We start from the raw sequence: 24397 nt of genomic DNA, 5'->3' as shown, positions 1-24397 counted from the left end.
AAGTAACAAAGCTGAAAGAATACAATAATAACGGTCATTGTGCCTGCGTATATTTCAAGCACATGTGTCGTAGTCGTTGTCTTCGAGTATTGTTCTTGAGAGAGCGTATTCTGTATACAGCGAAATAATACGTACACCGAAATACCGCACCCGATGGACAGCGAACAAGCCACAAAGAGAAATCATTATATTGTACAACATCCACACAAGGGCAAGAGTATAAGTGTAGCCAATTATATCCCAGTGACAGACCGCTTAAGGTCACGTGACACTAGTCACGCGACATCGGTATTGGCTTGCACGACTCGTAGCATCGTGCAGGTATAACATCCTCTGCTGTCCATCATAAGGTGAAACGGGGTATACAAGCTTTGACGGGAAGTTCACATCCGTGATCGGTAACGGCTGACAACCACCACTGCTGCTGCGATCGTTTAACGGTTGGCTAAAACGACTCGACGGACGAGCCAAAGCTGTTCGTCGTGTCCGCCAAATGTTTCAAAAAAACATTTTAAACGAAAAAAAAAAAAAAAAAAAGCTAGAGATCCTTGTCGCGTGCCGGTGGGAGTCACGGCATCCTGCAAGGTGTGCACACGAAAGAGCAGGATGTGTAATCAAGAGAAGGTCGGGCGCCCGTCGTTCCGGTCTTGAATGAAGAGTAATAGCAGACGGACCAAACGACCTTCCAGGTCCCAGTGAGCTCCCCCCTCTGTCTACACTCCCTTCACCCCTAAGCTGACCGCGCGGTGGAAGCTATCAATCGTACGTCTACATTTCGCCACGTCATCTGCGCTCCCCCGCCCACACCCACCAACATCACCTCGCACTCCGTTTCGCCCCAAAATCCGACCGCTGCAGACGCTGGACCTAGCTGGACCGACCAAGCAGCGCCAAAAATGCATCGTCATTCCGCTCGGCGTTTTTTGCGCGTTCGCGATCACCGGCTAAACCCATCGCTCAGAAAAAAAAAATTTGGAAGACGGCTCTTAAGCTTCGCCTTTAAGAGTGGAAAGCGATAGCGTTATCGGGCCCCGTTCGCATCGCCTTCTCATTCACCGTGCCAACGCGCCTCGCTATTTTTTTTTTTTTTTTTTTTTTGTGTGTGAGGACGTTGACACGAGAAAGTCTAACTTACTGCCATACTTGGCTGTCAAACCTTGGCGAGCATAAATACCCTGTCAGTGCCCCTTTAAAGGGATACTTCAACGAAATTTGAAATATTCCCGTCGTGTTCAAAAATAGGTTGAATATGATCCACAATATCCGTAAATGACAATCGCACGTTTGTATTTTGAGCCTGGTGGCTGTATTTTTCGTTATAAACGGCTCACTCTAGCAAGCGCTCGGAGAAGGCCCAGCGGAGACCACGTGACATCCAACGCAATCGTGACGTACGTCGTCTCAGGACGAGCAAAGCTACGGCGAGGCTGACGTCGAGAGGATGGCCTAGTCGTTCCAGCCACCGAAGCGGCTGCTTTTGTACAAATTTTGAGTGACGGGATAATCTTCTGTAATCTTGTAGGGGGACAATAGCGACTTCGACGACACACAAAAAGCATTCTCGGGAAGAGGGAGTTCCTCCTGCCCCTCTTCTCTCGTCGTGGCCGGAGGCGAGACAACCTCCGTCACTAGCTGTCAAGGTTCCTAGACGGGCATTACAAGCGAAGCGTTAGCGACATCCACCAGGTGCTCTTTGCTAATCGTTTAATTCGTTTTGAAATTCCTTTTCGTGACTTTTTTTAACAAGATATTGGTATGTTCGATGTGATGCTGCTCTTTTGAACACATATGGACCAAAAAATGAGCGCCGAAATTTCGTTGTAGTATACCTTTAAGGTGAAACGAAGTATAGAGCGAGGTCGTTGATTATAGCTGCAGGGGAGCGGGGTCAGGTGATGGAAAAGGAAGCGATTGATTGCTCCGGCGGATGCGTATACGTTCCACCACGCTGTCGGCTTAGCGGTGGACGGTGTGTAGGATGGACAAAGAAAGAAAAGCGTGCGCGGCATGCAACGGATGCACATAATAGCGGATTCGTCGAATGCTGGATAGCGGGATGGAGGAACTAAGGTCGAACGCTCCGACTGGTTATGTCGTAAACACTGGGGCGTTCCGAGAAACGGGATTTTTACATTGCCGGTCGACCTTCGTCTTCTACAGTCTCGGCGATGCGTGGGCGCGCGCAGCTTCGCCGAAGAACGTGGTCACAAAAAGCAAGTAGAAGTTCGAAACAGTACCGTCCGCCTACAGTTACTCCTCTGGAAGGCGCGCGTGCTCGGACTGAAAGATAAGGGACTTTGGAACAGCTCTCTCCGAAGAGTTATTACGGGACCGTGATAGACATCTGCGATGAGGCAGCTCAGCCTCGTAGGTCTTTTATCACTTGTGATCGGTCTGAGCAGTAATTAATTACCACTGTCTGCTCCCGGACAGCTATAGATTACTACCGCTTGATTTTAGGCAGGCGAGCTGTGAGCCTTGCTCCGATTTCTCGAGGACCAGATCAACGTAGTTGGCCAAAGTACAATTGAGAGTCAACATAACATTTTTAACCCAGGAACTTCTTCGCTAATACTGCGTGCAATCGTCAGCTTCTTGCATACCTCGTGCGTTTGCTTACTCGCGAGACACGCCTATGTGCTTTTAAGAACCCCCCCCCCCCCCCCCCTTCCTCCTCGCGACCTCAACCAATGAATGTTTCGCCATCGCGCGTTTCCTATGTTGTCCTGCGTTCCGATGAGCCAAAGACCCATTTTCGAACACATTCCCGGCGTGTAAGCCAATAAGGCGTACGCAGCACGCAGCGTTTACAGGGCATGCCACCGTGATAAAATCAGATAGTATTCTCCTCGAAGAACGTGCTGAGTTACACGCAGAGAAAGACGGTCTTGCTGGAATAACTACGTTTTTCGGGAAGAAACGAGCATGTTTCACGAAGGTAAATGCTCACAAAGTAACCAAACATCGTACGACGGACAAAACAAAACAGATTACAGCAACCGGGAAAGCATAGCCAAGAATCAATCTTCGACCACTCTCCGGGGGCCCTAAAAAGTTTCTCCTAGCGCCTCGATCCTGTCCATTAGAAAGCCTAAAAACCTGTCTTCAGCGAAAGCAGAATAAAACATGCTCGTACTATCGCGCACAACATACACGCGAACAGCCCGCCATGATTATTAGGCGCACCCGCAAGTCTTCAAAAACTGCCGCGGTCCAAACTATGCGGAGAGCAAGTTGTGTGCTTCTTGCGCAGGAGTTGCGGTGACGTCAGAACGACGCTGTGATATGATTGGCTTTGATAGGAAGGACAGTGGGTAGACCTCAATGCTAGACGCCTTGAGGTCTACCCACTATTCTTGTTTTCAATTAGCCAATAAGAGCTCGACGTTCTGACATCATCGCAACCCGTGAGCAAGAAGCAGACCAACTTGAGCTCCGCGTAGCGCTGGAATTTGTGGAGTTTAGTTTTCCTATCGCCAAGACTATTCGATACATCGAGGGATAACGGGGGTCATGAGGACGGCGGTCCTACCGTAACACGTCGGCGTAGTACGCGAACTTCGACTGCGGACGCGCCCGCGTTCCCACGAAACTAACGCCATCTATCAAAGCTCCCTAGAACGACGACCACGTGCGCGACACACGACGCCGGTTTCGAGTCCGGATGCCGCAGCCGCTCCCTCCAGCTCCGTGAGCTCAGCAACGAGCTTGTCATTATCCTCTCCGCAGCCAATCAGATTGAGGCGTTAGCCGACACGAACGCAGAAGAGCCAATCACGAATCAGGAAGTGTGAAGCCAAAAAGTCACGCAATCGCGCTTCTTTGTCAATGACTACAGACAGTATTTTACTTCAATAAATCAATATTAACGTTATTTTTTCTTTTCGAGACCTTAGTTATGTTCGCCCCCTTCGTCTCTGTGAGCATGCGTCGTCCTGGCTCATTCAGAAGACGCGACCCATAACCCGTTCCTAACTTGGCAGCGCGAACAAGATACAGACTTTCCTAACGTCAGCCAACACCCTATTCTTCACCCAGAGATAAAACAGACTCAAAACAAAGAAGACGTCTTCATCGAACGAACATCCGCAAGAAAATCAACGTTCCTTTGTCTTTTCTTTATTATTATTTTTTTATTTTGTTTTTACGGAAGTTGCTATTAATCCGTTTAAGACGCAGAATGAATTCTAAAGTCGACCTCGACCATACAGATAAGCTGACGAATCATACGACCAGATAACTACACCGACTGGTTCAATCGAGGTTCTCCGGCTGTAACCTACGTAATAAAGATAGCGGGACTGAAAGTAAAGGGAGAGCAACAATCATTTTGCTCAAAACACATGACAATGCGATATGCGAAAAAAAAAAAGAAAAGAACAAAGAAATTATATTTAGCGCCTTATTTGACATTCGAGCCACAACGTAGACTACATCCGTGACCAAGTAAAAAACAAATCCAAAACATAAAAAAAAAAAACTCGTTTAAGTGGCGAAATAAACGCGAAGAGAGTTCTGCGTTTGGAATAACGATTCTTCGGGTAAAGTGTCCTTCGCCCCCCTACGGTCCCCTTGAACTTATCTCGGGAAGCCATCTAAGGAGTCGGGTTCCGTATTCCTAAAACGATTCGGCCGCACGACCGAGCAGACTTCTCTGCTCTTCTTTTATTTCAATGCGAGCTTGCGTTCTGTTTGTCATTCCGATCCCAACACTTCACCCCACACTCAAAATAGTAACACACATATGCATCTGCAATTCTTTCACGATTTAACAAAAGTGCACAAAAAGAAAACAGGTTTTCTTTAAAAAGTTTAGAGCATTCGCGCCTCCTCACGCAGCATCGAAAACTTGAACTACGATTGGCGCCCAAAGGGGAGTTGCGCTACCACTTCTGCTTTTTCCGTGACTCAGATGAATAGCGGAGGAGGCAGGAGAGAGAGAGAGAGAGAGAAAGAGAGAGAGAGAGCGACAGGACTCTTCCTTCCATTTCTCTGCCCCCTCCCCCCCCCCCTTTTTTTTTTTTTTACTTTTAATTTTCTAGTTGAACTTCGAGTTTCCGCCGCGTGGTGTCGTCTTTACGCGAAAAAGGTCCATTCATAGCGAAGAGAACGAACAAGTTACGATCAACCGCGATTGCAGTACTTCCTGAGAATAACCGAAAATGGCACCTATCGGTGTGGGCGGTTCGTCCCGCAGAATCGTCGTGGATACACCCTCGCAAAAATGGTTTCGAGACGTCGCAATTTTGCTTTCGTTTTCGAACGAAACAAATGCATTTGTAAAACCGAGTGCGCAGAAGGTACGGCTGCATGACTATCGACAGCACGGGAACAAACCAAGACTTGCGGCACTCATTACAGGCAATCAGATTACTTCCAATCGATCATTTGTGAGAGTAGTTTTGTCATGATTGTTTGATTAAATGATTAAATGTCATGATTAAATTGTTTGAAGCTGTCGCAAACTGTACGGGGGCTGGGACCCTTGTCAAGCTGCTCTTTAGCAGCTTTTTGCCCCAGTCCCTGTTGTCATGTAAAATGTGACAACGAATAAATTTGATTTGATTTTTTGATTTGATTTGAATGCGTTTATTAGAAATTAATCGCGAGAGTAATCTTCTGTGTGGAAAGGAGGTCGCTCTCCTCTACTTCAGCTTTCCTAGTTTCCGCCCTTTTCCCCCTTCTTTTTTTTTTTTTTTTTTTTTTTGCGCTATGTCGTTCAGAGTTTGAGCAAGGCAGAAACAACCCTGGTGGGAAATGCCACAAAATTATACAGCGTGTTTCTTTACAGTTGTGCCGTATTTACTGATAAGCTCCGTTAACGTAAACCAGCTATTTTTGGACGGTTCAGTGAAAAGAAACTAGGGCAAGGATGCCGCCTAGTTTATTCCTCGCCTACGTTGCACGGTCCCAAATCCCCCCGCGAGGCGTCTTCCTATTTTAAGCCATTCTTATCCACAGGCTGCGATATAGTAACTTGGATCACGTGACCTTGTAGACATTCAGCAGATCGCTCGAAGCAAAATTGCCACATTTTTTTGTCTCGGCGTACTTGAATTCGGAGGACGCTTTCAACGGCCACACTTTCCTTGGTTTGAAGGTTGCTAAGGGCCATCTTGACGAGGCGTACCAGACACGTGGTTAGTGCCGTACTCCAGAACTACGGTACTCAGATTATTTTTAAAATTAAATATAGATAGTGTGAGTGACTCTAGAAAAAAAAAAGTGTCTTTAAGCTTTATTAATGAGTTACCTATAATCTACAGTATATTTCAAAAACCTAAATTGATTTTTTTAATACACACCTGCGTACCTTTGTATACATTTGCGTGTGTTTGTATCGTTATCAAAATCAATGCATATTCGTGCTGTATCTTCCCTGCGGTGGGGGTGGGTGGGTGGGTGGGTTGGGGGGGGGGGGGGGGGGGGGAGGTGGGGACAGAGGCTTGTCAAGCAACACCCCCAATTGCTTTTTTTTTTGTGACTCCCCTTCTTTAATGAAAAAAAGGGAGGGGGGGGGGGGGGCAAGAATTCAAATTTGAAATTAATAACGCAAACGGCGAGTTCTCATCTTAATAACCGCCATCTTGAAGCCCGGTCGGTATTACAAGACACCTCGATGCGTCGAAGGGGGCTTTGATCACACCGCTACTCGAGCATTCTCCGCGATCCAGCTCGTTTTTACGAACACCCATAACCACGTGCGAGAGCGGATCTTCCATGTTCCTCAATACATCTACTAGCAGAGATTAGAGGACGGGCATAAAAGGGTGGCCGCAAAAAAAAGAAAGCAAGAAAGAAGAAATCAAAATTTTCGACGCTATCTCTAACTCGGCCCCATTCTGAACCCGATAATCAGAGACAACCCGGCGCAGCGCGGTTCGCGAGCACCGAAAATCACGCGGCGATTAAGAAAGATCTCGCCGGGGAGCTTCGTCCATCCGCTCGGATTTGGAGCGTGGCCGCCGGCGAGACCGATATGAATCTGTAATGTTTAAAACGCATTACGGACTCCGGTGATTCGGTTATAGTCTCTGACGGGGTGAGAACAGTGGGGAAGTCGTTCAGCTGTCTCGCACCCCAGCGCGAGCTTCCTGTGCGGCGAGCAAGCTCGTCTGCTTCTTGCAAGTTCGTCTGCTTCTTTGCACAGGGGTTACGATGAGGTCAGAACGCCGAGCTCTTATTGGCCGATTGAAAGTAATAGTGGGTAGGCCTCAAGGCATCTAGCATTGCGGCCTGTCCACTACCCTTTCAATCACAGCCAATCAGAGCTCGGTCTCGTTCTGACGTCACCGCAACTCCTGCAGACGACTTGCTCCCCGTATAGTAACATTGGCTGATGACGATGAGTGTGTGATGACGCATGCCTGCATAGATGCTCCGTTATTCGAGTTGGCAGCTTTAACAGCTTTGTACACCAACTATGAAACGAAGTAAAGAAAGGAGGATAGAGCTCGCGTGACCATGTGTGACAACGATGACAAGGTGAGTACCTGAAGCGTGGTTAAAACGAATCTAAGTAAAAAAAAAAACGGGTAAACAGTGAGACCACATTAGTCTCTCGCAGACGCTGAGTGTTATTTAATGTCATTGATTTATAATTTAAACTTGAATGGAACTTACATTATGGAAATATCGTCGTCCTAAGTTTATCCAGACAGAAGATTTGGTTGGTGAATCCAAGGCTAACGGTCAGTCTACATATAAATATGCCGCTGTAGTAAGCCCCCCCCCCCCCCTTTTTTTTTCTTTTTTCTCCTTATTTGCTTTTACTCGCACCTTAATATATCGGAGCATGGAGTGGTTAACCTTCAAAACCAAAGTGCGGTACGCGCGCAAAGATGCATTATTTATGCCTAACTGGGCAAATATTGCAAATTTACAACCTGCTAAGGATAGATAACTGGGCAACAAGAGCGTCCTGTAGCTCTTACTGGCTCAATGCGGCTGTAGCTTTCGTAGTTTTGCCAGGTGAGGCCAAAATAAAGTTTCGGGCAAAACCGGGGACTTTTTTATTCCTGATTTGTACGCGCAATATCCTCAAAAGTGTTACTTTCTTTAGGCCAAAAACGAAAACAAGTAAAAAAAAAAAAAAAGAGCTGTAGCATCTGAGTTTAGAGTGCGGTAGGATATCTCGTGTGACCGGTGAAGCAATTAAAGTTAACGTGTCAGAAAAAAAAGATATATAAAAAAACAGCAATAACAAAGGATTGCTTCTGGTTAATTGCGGCCACGAATCACGTTTGACCTTCATGATCTACCTTTGTAAATTATCAGAAAAAAAAAAAGACGGTGCGTTAGACTAGTGGACACATCATTTCAAAGCTTAAGCACAAATACAAATGGCCGCAGAAGATTATGATACTTCTCCTTTGGCCTTCGTTGTTTGCCCTTCTACTAAAGTTTTCTCAGATAGTTCTACCAAAAAAGTGTGCCATCCTACGCAAACTTACACAATACTTCATCAGACACATATTTATACGTCCCGCCCATAAGCCTCATCACTCCGGACATGACAGATCGTTCGTACACCGACCGAAGACGAGCCCACCGCCGATAACATCTCTCGCAAACGTGCGGCTGCTCTTCCTCCTGTTTTCCATAAATACAGCCGCTGAATTGAGGTCTCTCCGCGGCGCTTCCCAGCAAGGTCAGTCCAACCTTTCGCCAGGACAGAATAACTCGCAGTGTATAGCCTTCAAGGGCCGTGCCGTGTAATTTAATACCATCACGTAACGGTTCAAGGGTAGTTACCGATCGCGCCGCACGCACCTGTACAAGTTTGCCTCCATGATAACGGTCGACCTCTTTAGTTCCCCCCCCCCTTTCCCTTTCCTTTTCCTCCAGAAGTCAACGTCTACTATTAGGCCCCATATGGAAAGCCACAACGGATCAAAATCATCAGAAGACGTATTCGTCGAGGGCAGTGCTTAGTCGGCAAAACCATTCCACGGTCTCTGCTCCAGAACGCAGACAAGGGCCACGTGGCAAAACGACATGGCCGAGCCGTACACCGCCGCATCAAATAACCACATCGGTAGATGCTCCACGAGGATTACGAATAGACTTATAAAGTCGGCCCCGTCGTTCCGGGGGCCTTAATCTCTGGCCGATCATCCCGAATGAATTGAAAGAGAAAACGCAGCAGCATAGCAAAGGAGAGAAAACAACTGAGATTATCTTGGCCTGCCAGAAGCCCTCGCGGGTCAGCAGACGATGCAGAAGCGAGATCTGCCGCGGCAGCCGCGCAGCGTTGCCAACGGTCTAACCGCGAAAGAAATCGAACCAGCACGAGGTCAATCTTCGGGGTCAAATTCTTCTATAGATTTCCGCTTCGTTTATTGCTTCTTTGCTGGCGAACCACTTCGCACAGAAGCCAGCACCATAGGGCCAGTATACTCATTTCGCTTACCTCTTTCTTTTATTTACCGCACGTATCTGTTCGCAAGAAAAAAAAATATTAATAAAATAAAATAAAAAATAAACGGAAGTTATGCACGCTACCGGAAGTCCTTGCCGCCGCGGCTGCCGACAACAGAATGCAACGTCGCCCCAGACGGGGCAATCTCGGCGGTGCAGTGCTGAACTGAACCGACCAGGTGGCTCACGTATGCCTTTGTCGCAGTCCTATATCATTTGTTCGTGTTTTTATTATTTCTACGCTAACCTCGACAGGAAGAAAGGCGATGATGCTAGCGTCGAGCGCGCGAACGTCACTGCCTCACAATACGTTGCATTGTTGCTCCTGTTTTGGTTGTATTTCCCAGCACACTCGCCACGCAGCATCGTGCTGCATCCGAGGGAGGACAGTCGAAGCGCCTCAATAAGCCACTATTAAAAAAAGAAAAGAAAAAACAATATGCACCCATACGCCCCATATCCCAACATACAAAAGCCCCATACAAAAAAAAAAGAAAAGCACCGATTCATTAGTGGACTACAATTTGAAGTTATGCAAGACATACACCCGTGCCTTGTACCCGTATTATGCACACTAAATACACCACAAATGTTGCCGGCTGCTATGTGTCACCTCCACTTCCTAAAATATCGCTAACTGGAAAAGTAAAGAGAAGCGGAAGAAGAAAAAAACACTAATGCGCTATCTGACAGGCAAAGTAGTATGATAGACAACCATGGACAATTATCAAATCCACCCGTGGGTTCTCCATTGACAGATGTACGCATATGTCATATTGTTTCTTCGTATTTTTGTAAGATAGAAGTTGAATAAATGATTTTTATTATTATTTCGATAGCGGAGGTTTAGGTCGTCTTCACGCATGGCACCGTGAAGATGCCGTGCGTGCACAATATCAGCGCCCCGAGTGCAACGAGCGGCGCCACGCGGGGCCATCCAAGCGCGCTTTATGGCCGGGCTAATCTCACGAGGCATCGAGGGAGTCGATCTCTCGAGTTACGGCCAACACCACCGCCAGCCGAACTAGATCGCACGCGCCGCCACTTATTCATGACGGACAACAAGCTTATCTCTCCATCGGTTCCCTTACCCGCGCAGGCGGCCCCGCTTCAATAGCGCCTTCGGACCCTTTCAGCTGCCGCAGTGTTACGCTACAACGGGTCGTATGAGGAACCGCGGGGCACCAAATGTCGCCCTTATCGCGCTATCATCATCATCATCGTCGTCGTCTGGTAACGATGGCGCAACCTCCTGACCGTATAGAGAGCGCTCGGGGTGAATGCGTGACCACAGTGACATGGTCATCAAGGCGCCCAAGTGGCAATTGCTTTGGCGATGGCAGGTCGCGTATGAAAAGAATTCGGTGAATGCGTTCTCTCGACGTGCCCGGAAGTGGTTACTAACTACTCTTCAAGTGGTTAAACTGAACTGCAGCCCTACGCGGAGCTCAAGTACGCCTGCTTCTTTTACATGGGTTCTGGCGACGTCAGAAGGTCCAGCCCTGATTGGCTCGATTGGAAGGATAGTGGGTAGACTTCAAGACAGCCCACTATCCTTCCAATCAGAACTCGGCGTTCTGATGTCAAGGGGCCCCTACGCGGGAAGCAGACGAACTTGCGGTCCGCATAGGCCACAATCGCCTTCTGCGCGCGGCCATCTTTGTTTAGTGGGCAGTGGAACGCGCTCTGCACATGGACAGTAATTCCCATTCTTTTTCTGCTTTTAATATTGACTGTACGCCTTAGCATGACCCACGACTTTGAATATATTTGGTGCGCATAAGCTGAACGCCACGCGACCATGGAAAAGAGTGAGCGCGACTGAAACCGGACAATCGTCGACAAGCCGTTTTCGGGCTGAAAAGAAAACGAATTTCGAGCCGCAAATTGTGTTCTGGGTAGTTGGGCACTCATATGTCATGTACAAATAAAAACCTTGGCGAGTATAAATACTCTGTCAGTGTCCCTTTTTAAAGGGGTATTCCGGAGTTATCTTCGTAGTCCCCGACTGGCCTGAAAATTTGCTAAACACACCAACATACATTGCTGAGTTAGTAACCGAAATATTGAACCAATATATCTTCTTTTGCGAAGTTATTGAGTTTACAATCTTGATCCTCATCGTGCATTTCAAACTGAAAGTCTCTACTGGCAACACTGAAAAAGTGACGTCAGCGCAAGGCAGGGGTTCCCTCTATTGAACTAGATTTCGCTCCCAAACCGATTACAAGCAGTTTCACGGTGTCAAATGATCGTTTCGGAAGCTCGCCCCAGCACCCGCGCAGCGGCTCGAAACAAATGCTCGGCACAGTTCATTTTATGACTACCCGCTCGACCTGCAAGCCTGCCTTCCAATGACGTCACGACAATGAAAAGGGCGGGTATATTTGAATGTTGGTTTTGGCATCATTTCCACAAGCCGATTTCACAATAACTATTCTGAATTTCGTGACACTAAATAACATATCAAAAAGGGTAAGGGGCAAGTGATTCCGAAAATATAGGTAGTTGAGCTTACATCAGGGCACACAAAGAAGAGTCGAAGTGATGCATAACTAAACGTAAACGTTCGACAAGATCACCCCGCCATTTCAGGGCAGATTGATTTCACGCCGCATTCATAGAGCAAATTTAATATTGTAATTCTCAGTTGCATGGATCAAATCATTTCGCACTATAGTCCAAGGACTTGATAAGTGGTGCTACACATTGTGTTTCATCTGGCATATGATGTGTACCTACCCTCGCGCTTGGATCGCTTTCATAAGGTAGGCGTCACTAAGTGTAACACTAATGCATTTTCGTTTTCTTCACCACACGCACATCAAATGGCTGAAAATGACTTTCTTCTCCCCTTTGCCAGAAAAGCCAATTACACATTGCATCAATGAGCTGTACGGGACGTAATTGCCTAACTCGCTGTCACAGGGATAGTATAATGCTCATCACCTCGTTTTCTATTCTTAATATCACTGTTGATTGCATACCAGACCGTGTATTTTTGTGAGCTTGTATTCTTTTTTATGTGTTCCTGCTCGAAAATTTTAATTATTTCACATCCCTTTCGCACTCTTTAATATTCTGCCTTGGGGCATGTGAAATAAATTATAAAATTTAATGACGTAATATTCGTTACAGCGAAACACTTCGCTAAGAGTAACACCTCAACAGAAGCCCGAGCGCAAACTAACGGCACGGCGTCCTGCTTCTGCTTTATCCATTCGCAGAGACGCTCCCTTGAATCCGTCTCGACAAGGTCCGTGTCACCACCTCGGACGATCCCAACATGGCCGTCACGCTAGCAGGAACCACAGGTGAGCCCTCCTGCTTGAATGGGACAGCTAACCGTCCTAAACCATACTGTGCTTCATTGTAAATGCCAGCGAATCCGACGCTACAAGCACGATCACGTGGGGGGACTTGGTACATCGTTTACGGATTCCGATAACGATGCCCCATGCTCTGTCCGCGCCTGTTCGCATGCCATCGTAAATAATCTGCCGATAGTCGATGACGCGCTCCACGTCCAGCACGGTCTCGTTGCCTTGTGCCGGGCTTTGGTCATGGGCGTGCGACGAAGTGTTATTAAAGGCAGAAATGCTTTCATATAGAATAGCAAACAGTTTCTGGCATCGAGGTATACAGGGCGAGATCGACGACACCCAGAGGAAAAGAGCTACACTACGAGAGACGTCGACCTTGAGGGGAACGTTAGCAAACTCCGGAAACAAATCGGTTTCGCCGTAACAAAGACGCATCTTAGTTGATCGTACATCAAGCAAGTAACAAATAAGTAAAAATAAACATGACACCGAAGACGCGGGCAATATGGCGAACTTCCAGGTGTGTACAATGTGAAAACTAGATTTAAAAAAAAAAAGCAGTAAAAAGGTACAAAACACAAGAAGGTATCAAACTGGTATGATTGGTTCAGTTTCTAAGTCTTCCCAGTCCTTTGATTTCGCAATCGTGAAGATGCTTGCTTTCGTGTTCAGTGCTGAAACGAAATCATGTCCAGATCTGTACACCGTAACTGCATTTCAAAGCTCCCTGACCATTTCGGCTCTTTCCGGAGTAATCCAGGAAAAGTTCCCAAGTTATCTAGGGTAAGGTAAAAAAGTACAAGAATGGTGTGTCATCGCAAACGGTGAGTTTACAACGAAATAGAATCAGAACGTAGCGGTCAACAAAAGCACGTAGCATCTGGTCGCACGAAAAACGAACAAATCAAAACAACCTTCTTGAACCAACCAGACATCTATATGTCCGGCACGCTACAGCGAAGGACCGAGGCTTAATCCATGCACGCGACTTAGAATATTTCAGCATGCAATCGTAAGTTCTCTAGCAGTCACAATGTCCTGCCCAAAGTCTCTGACCTCTCGTTCACTTTTGTCCGAAATTCCACGCTTTACGCGTCGATAGTAAGGGTGAAAATTACCCATACAGACACAACATGTCGACCAGCCGAGCCCGAAAACCGCCGCAACATCTTCACGGTCGACAATTGGTCCACGTCAGCGTTACTATTGTTATTCAGCCCTTCCTGTTATATTATGCTTTCTTTGTCCACGCGTCCACGCGGCGTCCACCCCGCCTTGGCCTAGATTCCAGAGGAATGATGTTTTGTTGTCGGATTTTCCTCGGCGTCGATTACGTCTGCGTCGCTCTTTCTTTCTTTCTTCGTAAACCTTTTCGACCGTCGGGCTGAAGTACTCGGTGTACAAAAGGGCATCGCCGGCGTCGAGAGGAAAACAGGGCGTGATAACTCGGGCGTTTCCCGGCTTTGTTTGGACAGTCGGAGGTAACGGGCGATTTGTACGCGAGATTGCCAAACAACCCGGCTTTGTTGGACGCGCAGACAACAATGTAGCGTTGGAAGAAGACCCTGATTTCTGGTTGCGCAGCCCCTATGAATCCATTTCTCCGTAATTTTCTGCGCGCAATGCCCGTTACCTCGAGGCGGCTAGCACTGAGGTCTACCCACTATCCATTCCATCGGAGCCAATCAGAGCGCGGCGTTGTGACGTCACCGCAACCCCCGCGCAAGGAGCAGACGAACTTGGCGCTTCGCATAGAATCACTGATCTCTATGTCTATTTGCTGGATCGCGTTTGACCAGCTCCTCCTATGGACCGGAATGCGGTCACTGGCGGCCATCTTTAGGTAGAGTTATATCATCTCTAGCCATCATAGTAATATGGCGGACAGCGCAATGGCGGCAGGCTGCCATAAAAATAGCCATAGATCTAGTACACTGTACCGTGGGTGACATTTCGTGCTTGATTGAAGTTGTTCGACGAAGCAGACTCTTGAAACCCGGCGTGAACGGTAGCCTCATCTTTGAGGACCCGGCAAAAGTTCTACGAAAGCGGAGCACCGGGGGAAAGCAGCGCAGCTCGCATCAAAAGCAGACTCCGTACCGTCGTCTGCTTTCGATGCGACTTTCGATACGTGCTGTGCTGCTTTTCTCCCGGTGCTGCGATTTTGTGAAACTTTTACCAGGTCCTCAAAAACCGGACTACTGTTCACGCCGGGTTTCAAAAACATGTTTCGTCAAATAATTTTAATCAAGCACGCAATATCACCCACGCTATTTTGACCGCAGCCTGCCAACCCACCTGCCAAAACGCTATCTGCCATGGATGGATGATAGCGGCTGCAGCAGCTTACATTGGCTAGAGGTGATATAACTCTACCTAAAGATGGCCGCCAGTGACCGCATTCGCGGAGCGGGCAAACGCGATCCAGCAATTGTCATAGAGATCAGTGCATAGAAGCGACGACACGGCAGACGAAAGGGCGTCGGCGTCGCGATGTCACAACCCCTTTGCCTGCCGAAACTTCTGTCGTCTGCTCGGTTGCAGAGCGAGGTGTCATAAACAGGCGTCTGCCGCTTCCGGCTCTGCTGCCGTATACCACCGCCAGGGGCGCGATGATCCGCAGCGTTCCACACCTGTGACGTCACCACGCGAATATAGAGCGTACAGAATAAAACGGGACGCGGCAAAGGGACCGAGTGGGGATATAGTATATGTTCCAGGCAACATAGCAGATGGGCAAATTAAGCGGCGTTGTACGACTGACGTTGACGCGCTCCTCGAAGGGTCAAGGTGTGCCAGAGAACGGATTACTACGGGCGATCCCTCGCCGAAGAAGATTGAGACCCACCGAACAGGAACATCGCTCAGCAAGGAGACACGCGGAATAAATCTTTAAACGAAGACCCGGCCGAGAGGGGTAGAATTCACACGTGACTCATACCGAGGCGCGGGGGTGGGCGTACGTAGTTACACACGGAGGCGTTGTTTCGCTTTTGACGCTAGCTGGGTAGGAGGCAATGGTACGACGTGAAGGCATTCAGACGCGTTTCTCTCAAAGCAACAGAGATAAGAACAAAGTGAATCAGCAGTTGACCATTCACTACCCCGTGATGCGGAACGAGCGACATGGGATGCCACGTATACAAGTTGCTTTTGTTTTGTTTTTTGTCCGTGCACTCCAAGGCGTGCTCTTAGCTTTCCACAAGATAGCCAACTAATCATAACCAGTTGAGCTTAATGCATCAAATAAGCCTTAAGGAGCCGTGGTCACACTGCTAATAGATTATACATAACGCAGTCACCATCTGAGGCTGGTTTCTTCCTTGTATATGAAGGTCCTGCCACATTGTCCATACAAAAACTGTCTGCAGGCATCTCATTGTCACTCTGCAGCCAATCAGATTGCGGAATGGGCCAACAAGGACGCCAAAGAACCAATCAGGGAACGAGAAGCGGGACTAAGCCCCGCCCTGCTTTTCTTTTTTGCAAGTCAGTCACCGTAATCGTAACCGCTCGAGTTTTAGTCCATCCAACGGGCCTCACCAACCTGTGTTCGACACTTTTTTTTTTTTCTTTGAAGGAGAAGTGGTCTCGTCAAGAGCCATGACTCGTGAACAAACGATTGAGCCGAAGTTGTCATTGCAGGGCTCCTGGTCGTGGCCTCCCTACTGGTCACCGTGCTGGGTAACCAAGTCGACGAGGAGGTAAGAAACCTAAAAACAAATTATACTTTTATCGAAATAAACGCGGCGCTAAAGGACAAGGGCCGGTAGAAGGAAAAGACAGGACGAGCGCTGCATTGTCTTCTTTTTCCCTATATTTCTCTCGTCCCACTGCGTACACCTTCCCACTCAAGTGAGCGGAAGGTCGTCATGGCCCCCCGTTTTTACAAAAAAAAACACGGGTTACCAGAAAGTAAGCAGAAAAGTAACCCAACGGCGTAATCAGTTACCGAAAGTACCCGATCACATAATTCAAGTGGAGTAGCCGGCGCCATCTCAAGGCTGCCAAATTCTCCATAGCACCATCTATTTTCTTCTTCTTCAAGTGTCAAAGCGGACCGTGTACGTCAGTGGTCGAACTCATCTGAGTGTGGGGGCCAGATATCCCACACCGGAAAGGTCGAGGGCCAACGTGAGACACGGGGGACGGTGCAGAAAAGACTTCAAAGACCGACGACCAGTTCGCGCTTTCCACTTTTCCCTCTCTTCTTCCTCCTCTTCCATGGAGACGAGGTTCTTCTGCCTTGCAGAATCTCGAGTCTGGTCGTCGGCCTTTAAAGAAAAGAGACCTCGTGCCTCTATGCTTTTTGTAAATACGCAATTTTTCCAATGACATCTTTAGATTTGATTTGTTGATATGACTACTTTGGGCCCTTAACCTGATTTGATAACAAGAATTAAAATGACATCGCTCCGCCATCGTTCTGGCATTTTTAATAGAACAAGAGAGCAAGTAGACTGTCTTTCCCGTCGCTCAATTCACTCAGGAATTAACCAAGCTCAATATGTCCCCAAAAACAACCGATCAATTTAACAGTTCTTGGTTTTCTGACAACTTTTTTTTTTTTTTTAAGGCGGCATTTTTGAGCAGCTTTATCTTTGGCGGTTGCACCTGCTGATTGAGAGTTTCCGCAGCTGAGATGCACCTTTCAATGAATAGCTCGCGCTTGCAGCCTTGTCGCGGAATTGTTATACGTTACAAAAGCCTAAGAAGCAAAAAAATAAAGCGAAACAAAGGGCAAATGAACACAGATCAGTATAAACTATATGAATACGTTACAAGAGAAGAGCTACCTTTCGAGCGAAAAGGAATCAACGAGATGAGGTCAAAATGGCGCATGCATGTCTAGCGCTCGAGACATGGGAACCGGGACTCGTAGCCGGTTGCCTGCGGGCCGCGCGTTTGATGTACGTGAATTAAGGCGTCCTGGGGCTGTTGCTATCGTGTGTCAAGCACATAAGGTATGGGTTCCTTTATTCGATTTGACAGGTAACAGAGGTTTGCACGAATTCGACTGAGAGCGTTTGACCAAGATAAGTATCCCTGTCTTGACAGTACATATAGCTACAAGATAACAAGCAGGAAGAGTTGGGGAAAGAGCCAGGCAAGTGTAGACAACCGCTTCTTGCACAAGATGCTCGACCGGCTGAGATGGCTCCTCTGCGACTGATATTTGGATAAAACGGATTAAAGATGCCAGGTTCCTCAACCCACGCGCCTCTCACTCCCATTAACCGGAACAATACGAAAACAGATTTCGACCGGCTGCACTCTCGCCACGGTGTGCCATGCGTAACATTCCGAGGCCCCTCCCTTCTATTTCCATCAAACCTACCGAAATCACTGTCGCCGCTCAATCGCGATAACAATGGAGCCGAGCCGAGTACAACAGGAAATCGCCCGTCCGCGCAAGGACATACAAAGCAGGTAATCGACGACGACGGTGAGTCGCTCGAGGGGCAAACCAAGTCGACGGCAAGTGGTCGCAGACCAAGCACAACGCCCTTACAAGGACGTTTCGAAAATCCGAAACCCTTAGCAGAATGTGCTCCGAAACTGCGGCGGCCACCTGCGCGGCCGGCCATGATCCACTCCGCCAGGTTGAGCGCTGCTGCCGGAGGCGTAGTTTCGTAAACGCAGTCCCCCGTCGAACATTGTGCGCGCGCTTCGTGCCCCAAAGCGTGTACAGCTGTTCGGATTCATTAGGTGGTCTTAACGGATATGGGAATGATGTATCCGACCTTCGGCGACCGGTTAAATACATCACTTCCGGGAAGAGTCACTGGATAAAATTCACGCTTCCAAGTACCGCCAACCATTGTTGTAGAAACGCGCAAGACACAAGCATCGAGCGGGCGCTCCGCCGCCATTCGCTCCCAAGGGCCGGTAATTTCTGTGCTGCGCCGCCCTTTGCTTCCAAGGGTCGTTCGATTCACGGGCCTCGTGTACTGGCGCATTTGAAGAGTTGCGAGACAAACGTATAAACACATCGAGGAGGCGTTCGCAGGCCGCCACCCGACGGATACTTTACTGAGTTATGTCATGCCGAGTTCCCTATTGCGTGGCTTGGAAAACGTGTTGTCCCATCCAAAAAATAGGAAAATTTCGGCGTAGATTTTGTAGGAAAAAGAAAGTTATATTTCACACTTTTGAAAACAAATTTGGGCTACAAACTATGGCACTATGATTTCTAACCAGGAATGCATTTGTCGTGTTGAAATTTCAAGCCTCAAGTCAGTCCGTCTGACATACTTAATGGCACGTCGTACGATAGACCGTGGAGAGCGCTAGAAAGCCATCCTCAGTCCAGCCAGCACTGTGAAAGTATCACGTGGTACTTCGCCCGTGAAACTCGCACATTGTATTGGCTTCGATGGCTCGTAGCAACCTCTGCAGTCGATCAAAAGGTGAGACGGAGTAGAGCTTACCACGTGTTTTCGTGTGTGCAAGAATTGATATAACCCTAACAATGTGTTTGCAAAGCGTATCAATGGCAGCTCACTGGTGCAGGCGGTGCTTCCGTGACCTTTCACGTGAGCGAAACTAAAGCGTCACACAGAGTTACAACCACGAAGTATTGCACAACAAAACGAAAGACATCATTTACATATATATATAACCGCGTACGTGCCGCTGTGAACCGTAAGATAATGAACACGTCCCAAATTTGCCTTCACGCAGCGCGCCTCCCGGATCCGGAGACAGACCATCAACGTGCACCAGATCCCCAAAACGTCCTTCAGCTGCCTGGACAAGTCGGCCGGCGAGTACTACGCCGACCCCGAAACCGGCTGCCAGGTCTACCACATCTGCGTGCCAGGACACTACGGCAAGCTGTCCAAGATGTCTTTCGCCTGCCCCAACGGCACCATCTTCAGTCAGTCCTCCCGAGTGTGCACGCCCAGCGACCGCGTCTACTGCGCCCTCGCCGAGCGCTTCTACGAAAACGTCATGGGCACCATTGACACCGACAAGGACTACTACGACAGCTTCCGAGTGGACGCGCCCGTCTTCAACGCCATCACGCCCGCCCATGAGCGTCCCGAGAAGCGGCGACGTCCCGTCCGACCCGTAGAGACCGACTACGATGAGTACGACACGACCACGGCACCTCCGGCTCCATCGCCGACCCCCAGGAGACGCACGCAGCAGACCTCCAACTCCAGGCGCTTCCAGTCCTCGTCTAGAGGAGCCAGGCCGCAAGCGCCTTCCAGGATTCCCGCCACGACGACCACATCGACGACTACGACCACCCAGCGGCCACCGGCCCCCGCCTTCAGGCCACCTGCATTCAGGAGCCCCATCGCCCGAGGACCGCAAGCGTTCACCCCGCCAGCCGCCCAGCCGACCACCCCACCCGTAGCCCTCCAGCCCGTCAACGCCTTCTCTGCGGCACCACCGCAACCAGCAGTGCTTCCAGCCGTCCTTCCAGCCGCGGTGCCCGCCAACCCAGTGTCCGGAGGCGGAACCCCACCCGTCGGACCCCCACCGCTCCCACTCAACGCTCTCGCCGCCACTGGGGCTCAGCCAGCGCCAGCCGCGACACCAAACGCTCCTGGTACTTTCCGCCTGCCCCAGCGACCCCAACTCCGACGACCGGGCGTCCCGACTACGACCACGGTAGCGCCGGTCACGTCCGAGTACGAGTACTACGACTACGAGGAGGAGCAGCCCAAGTCGACCAGGACAAGGAGGGCCATTCCAGTGAAGGTGGTGCTTCCACCTGGAAGACAGGACGGACTTCCCCAGACGAGCTTCACCTGCCAAGACAAGCTCGCCGGTGGCGTGTACGCCGACCAAGAGACGGACTGTCAGCTGTTCCACATCTGCGTACCGATCGGCAAGGGCAAGCTGCTTGACTACGGCCTGCTCTGCGAGGAAGGCACTGCCTTCAACCAGGAGACCGGAACGTGTGACGAGAGGGACACCTTCTCGTGCCTCCGAAACGTCCACTTCGCCAAGACCGACAAGACCAAGGCCTACTTGGCGAACAAGAAGCCCTGGGCAACCGCTAAATCGAACAAGAGGGTCATCAGGGACGTTCAGGCAAAGCAAGAAAGCTCCACGGAAGAGGCTCAAGAACCAGAAGAGTTTGTCGTTGAGGAAGTCCCCGTCGAACTGCCCCTAACTTCCTTTACGTGCCAAGGAAAGACCGTTGGCGGTTACTACGCTGACGTCGAGACCGGGTGCCGCATGTTCCACATCTGTGCGCAAACGGACATGCGTTTCCTCTGCACGAACGGAACCGTTTTCGACCAGAGGTCGCTCGTATGCAAGAACGAGGACCAAGTGTCTTGCGAGGATGCTCCCAAGTACTACGTGAGCGGCTACAACCAGTTCCTCGAGCTGGAGAAGTACAGGCCCCAGGAAGAGGCCAGAGAACAGAGCAGGGCCGACTCCTTTGAGAGCACCAAGACGAAGAGCAAGTACCCCAAGAAGGTGGGAGACTTCTACAAGACCCGAAGGGTTCTCTGAGAGAAAGAGCTACATCGTTTTTTTTTTGTTTTTTTTTTTTTCCTCTTAGGAATGATGACGCCATCATCCGGGTATACATCTCGCAGAGCCTGATGTCTAAGGCAGGTCAGATTTCTTACAATGTCAGCCATCATCAGCAGCTTTGACTAGTGTGTCATCATGAAGGTTGTCAAGGCCTTCGCAGCTCCACTTGAGCAGTCTCGGCCTGGAGAGGGTGGGTGGGAGGTGGGATAAGGGCTTCATAAATGCACGCTGTGTGCGTAACATATTGTTTCACTCTTTAGTTGATCTTCTTTGGTGTCTGTTGATTCTTGTGGCGAGGGGGAACAAATGCAAGAGGGAAAGACACAAGCTTGGTCACAATGTTTATGCAGCCCAAGGACAAACTGCTGTGTCATGTTTTTTCTAAAATAAAAAAAAGACCAGTCAATCTTTTAAGATGTGTCTTTTTCACATGTGTGCAGTCACTGGTTCATGCGTTGTGCATACCACTGCAAGTGAGCCTTGATGGTCATATTAACTATTATACAGAACTCGCATTGTTCCACGAACTTCACTGCTGCTACATCCTGCTATTTTCCAAGACATTTTGCACCGGTGGACAATAAATCACTGCAGTCACAGAGACTTGGATTATAAAAGAAAGTTTAACTGGACATCTCGGATTTTAAGACAGATATTAAAGTCAAGGCATTCTGTATAGGTAGTTTGTGCCATACCCGTCACGGCATGTTCACAATATTATCACGAAGGACGCATGAGACAATTTCTTAACAAATAAATAGTCATTCTTATATTGTGTCAACAGCTAAACGAGACATATGCTCAGTTTGTGTAGCACACACATGCGTAGTTGAGAATGAAGTTGTTACATCTGGTTTACAGATGCAATAATGCTGAACACAGTGACATAGCTTGGCATAATGAACAGCCATATTAACAGGACATTAAGACATTCTATCCTATTCTGAGCTCAGACCTTGATACTCTTCCTTCTGTCTGAAATTTATTAGAGTTAAGAATGTGGCCTGTCTATATTCTAATAGCAAGGCCAAGAGAAGGGAAGGTGATGTGATGGAGGGATTACATCTAATAAATGTGATCTAAAAAATGATACAAGCAATGTTCTGGAACAGATGAGACAACTGCCTAATCTGTTCCAGCATTCTTATTGATTTACAGTGTAAAAAAAGAAAAGAGTGGAATTCGCCATTAGCCAGATTCCTCTTCACACCCTCACAGGTTTCCACAAGAAAAAAAATGAGCCTTTTCAGATTGTCTTCGAAGTTCCAAGTTTCAGCTAAAAGCTGCCATTGTGTACTTGAGGACACTAAAGAACGAAGCTGTCCCTAAGCTTAGTTCTTTGCCTCCTTCTATTACCTTCAGGTGCTCAATTCAGACAAGGAAGATCATAGTTCCACACGGCGAGACAAACGAGTGGTAATTCTAAAAGTTAATAGAAGTTGAAGGTGTCACTGCCCTACCCCAACTGTGACCTCACATATAGTTTCCTTGTGGTCGCTTCGACTTGCTCCACTCTGAATACACTGTTCTCTGATGTGAGTTACCAGCTATACATCAACGAGACTGATGTATGGCTCAAGCTCAGTCTTATGTCTCCTGGGCCCACAAACATCACCTTAGCTAAGACTGTGTAAAAGCAAACCTGCCCAGCCTGCAGAACACAAGCACTTGTGACCTGACTTCACCTACAACTCCACTCATGCACTAGCTTTGGCAGTACTTGCTTTCTCACAGAAGTCAGGGATTCTTGTTTCAATCCCCACACCTCCTGGTTTTGGTATGGACATATAATGCACCAAGATGTGGTCATGTCATCGCCACTACATAACAGACATTGTGGAAGACTCCAGGTTAGCAGTTGTACACTGGCTAAATTGCCATTTAAACCAGTACCGTCAAAGCTCAAAAGGGATTGACCCGTGCCTGCATAAGGAGTTCCTTTCACTATGATACCGGATCCACTAGGAACCGTTAAGGGGCATTTTGACAGTGCATAAATTAACCTTGCACCACAAAATGCTCAAAGTTCACCTGACATTACCCACAACTGTGATGGCTTCAGGCAGAAATTCGAGCCAACAATCTGGTTCAACTAAATTTAGAGGTGATTTTATAGACAGTTGAAAGTCTTTTTATTGGTAGAAAACACAAGCCTACTCCTGAGGCTTGACATCCAGAGGCGGATTTTTGCATCTTGCCACCCTAGGCAGCCTTTAACAACCCCCCCCCCCCCTCCTCCTCCAATCCCATCTCCCCATGGTCAGTGACCATGGGGAGATGGGGGGGAAGGGGGGGGGGGGGGGGGGGAGTAGCTATGTTTCGAGTTAAAATTTTCAGAAAGAGCTAGATTTGGAGCTAGAATTCACAAAATATTAAATTCTGAGCTGGAATAAAAAAAAAAGCCAATTAATTTGGGAGCGGCCACAAATTGGCTGCCATAGGCAGATGCCTACTCTGCCTATTAGTAAGTTTGCCCCTGTTGACATCCATGAAATGAAGCCTATGACACAACATGAGGTTTGCAAAGCAACTTAGTACCTCTACCGTAAAATACCAGGCAAGTGCCCACTCAAAATTTAGAAATAATCGCAAAAAAATGGGGAGGGGCACTTGTCCGGTCATCAATTTTATGTATCAATGTACTGTGCATATTTTCTCAATACAAATTTGGGAATGAGCACTTAGTGTGGAATGGGCGGAAGCGCGGTATTCTACGTTAGTTTGGCCGGCTGCTATGCCAGAGTCCACATAACAACGGCATCATCTCTGAGCTTCAATGTCACCCCAACAGAAGTCTGTCATCAATGTAACTTGTGAAACACCATTCACTCAGATGTTTTATACAGTAGCACAGCGAAGAATATGAGACATGAGGTTTGCAAATTTGGTCTGCAGTTTCACAACAAAATTTGTCACTTCAGGATTGTAGCAAGGCAATCTGGATAAGCACTGCCAGAAGAGTTGGATTCTTTTTCCCAGTGAAGTTGAAGCCAAAATGTGATTTTGTCATACACCGAAAATTTAAATGCCGCATAGTTAGATTTAAAAGTCTGGGGATGTCCATGGACATTCATAAGACATCCTAAGGATATTCACAGAACTAAGTGAGCTACCAGGGTAACTATTCTGATGGCAGTGGCATAGTCAGGGGA

General features: G+C 48.2%; 2 protein-coding genes across 3 annotated transcripts in view; one reads left to right on the top strand and one right to left on the bottom strand.

The window, feature by feature from the left end:
* The window catches only part of LOC120839679, a 35750-nt gene extending 14094 nt beyond the window's left edge, over positions 1–21656 (top strand). Inside the window, exons 2-5 of one of the 2 annotated variants that reach the window (XM_040210003.2) lie at positions 12648–12734; positions 16389–16447; positions 19428–21185; positions 21271–21656. In XM_040210003.2, coding sequence (XP_040065937.1) covers positions 12707–12734; positions 16389–16447; positions 19428–21185; positions 21271–21276 — 1851 coding nt within the window. In that variant the 5' untranslated portion in view covers positions 12648–12706 and the 3' untranslated portion in view covers positions 21277–21656. Of the gene's footprint in view, positions 1–12647; positions 12735–16388; positions 16448–19427 lie in introns of both variants that reach the window. The other variant, XM_040210002.2, reaches the window with a different exon arrangement.
* The window catches only part of LOC120839678 (DNA (cytosine-5)-methyltransferase 1-like), a 77413-nt gene that overhangs the window by 50133 nt on the left and 2883 nt on the right, over positions 1–24397 (bottom strand). The gene's annotated exons all lie outside the window — the stretch shown is intronic.

Source organism: Ixodes scapularis, unplaced genomic scaffold, assembly GCF_016920785.2.
Source record: "Ixodes scapularis isolate PalLabHiFi unplaced genomic scaffold, ASM1692078v2 PGA_scaffold8__174_contigs__length_109621045, whole genome shotgun sequence".
In the NCBI taxonomy this organism is placed as follows: domain Eukaryota; kingdom Metazoa; phylum Arthropoda; class Arachnida; order Ixodida; family Ixodidae; genus Ixodes; species Ixodes scapularis.
Note: the sequence above shows the minus strand (reverse complement) of the source record. Positions and strands in the feature narration are given on the sequence as shown.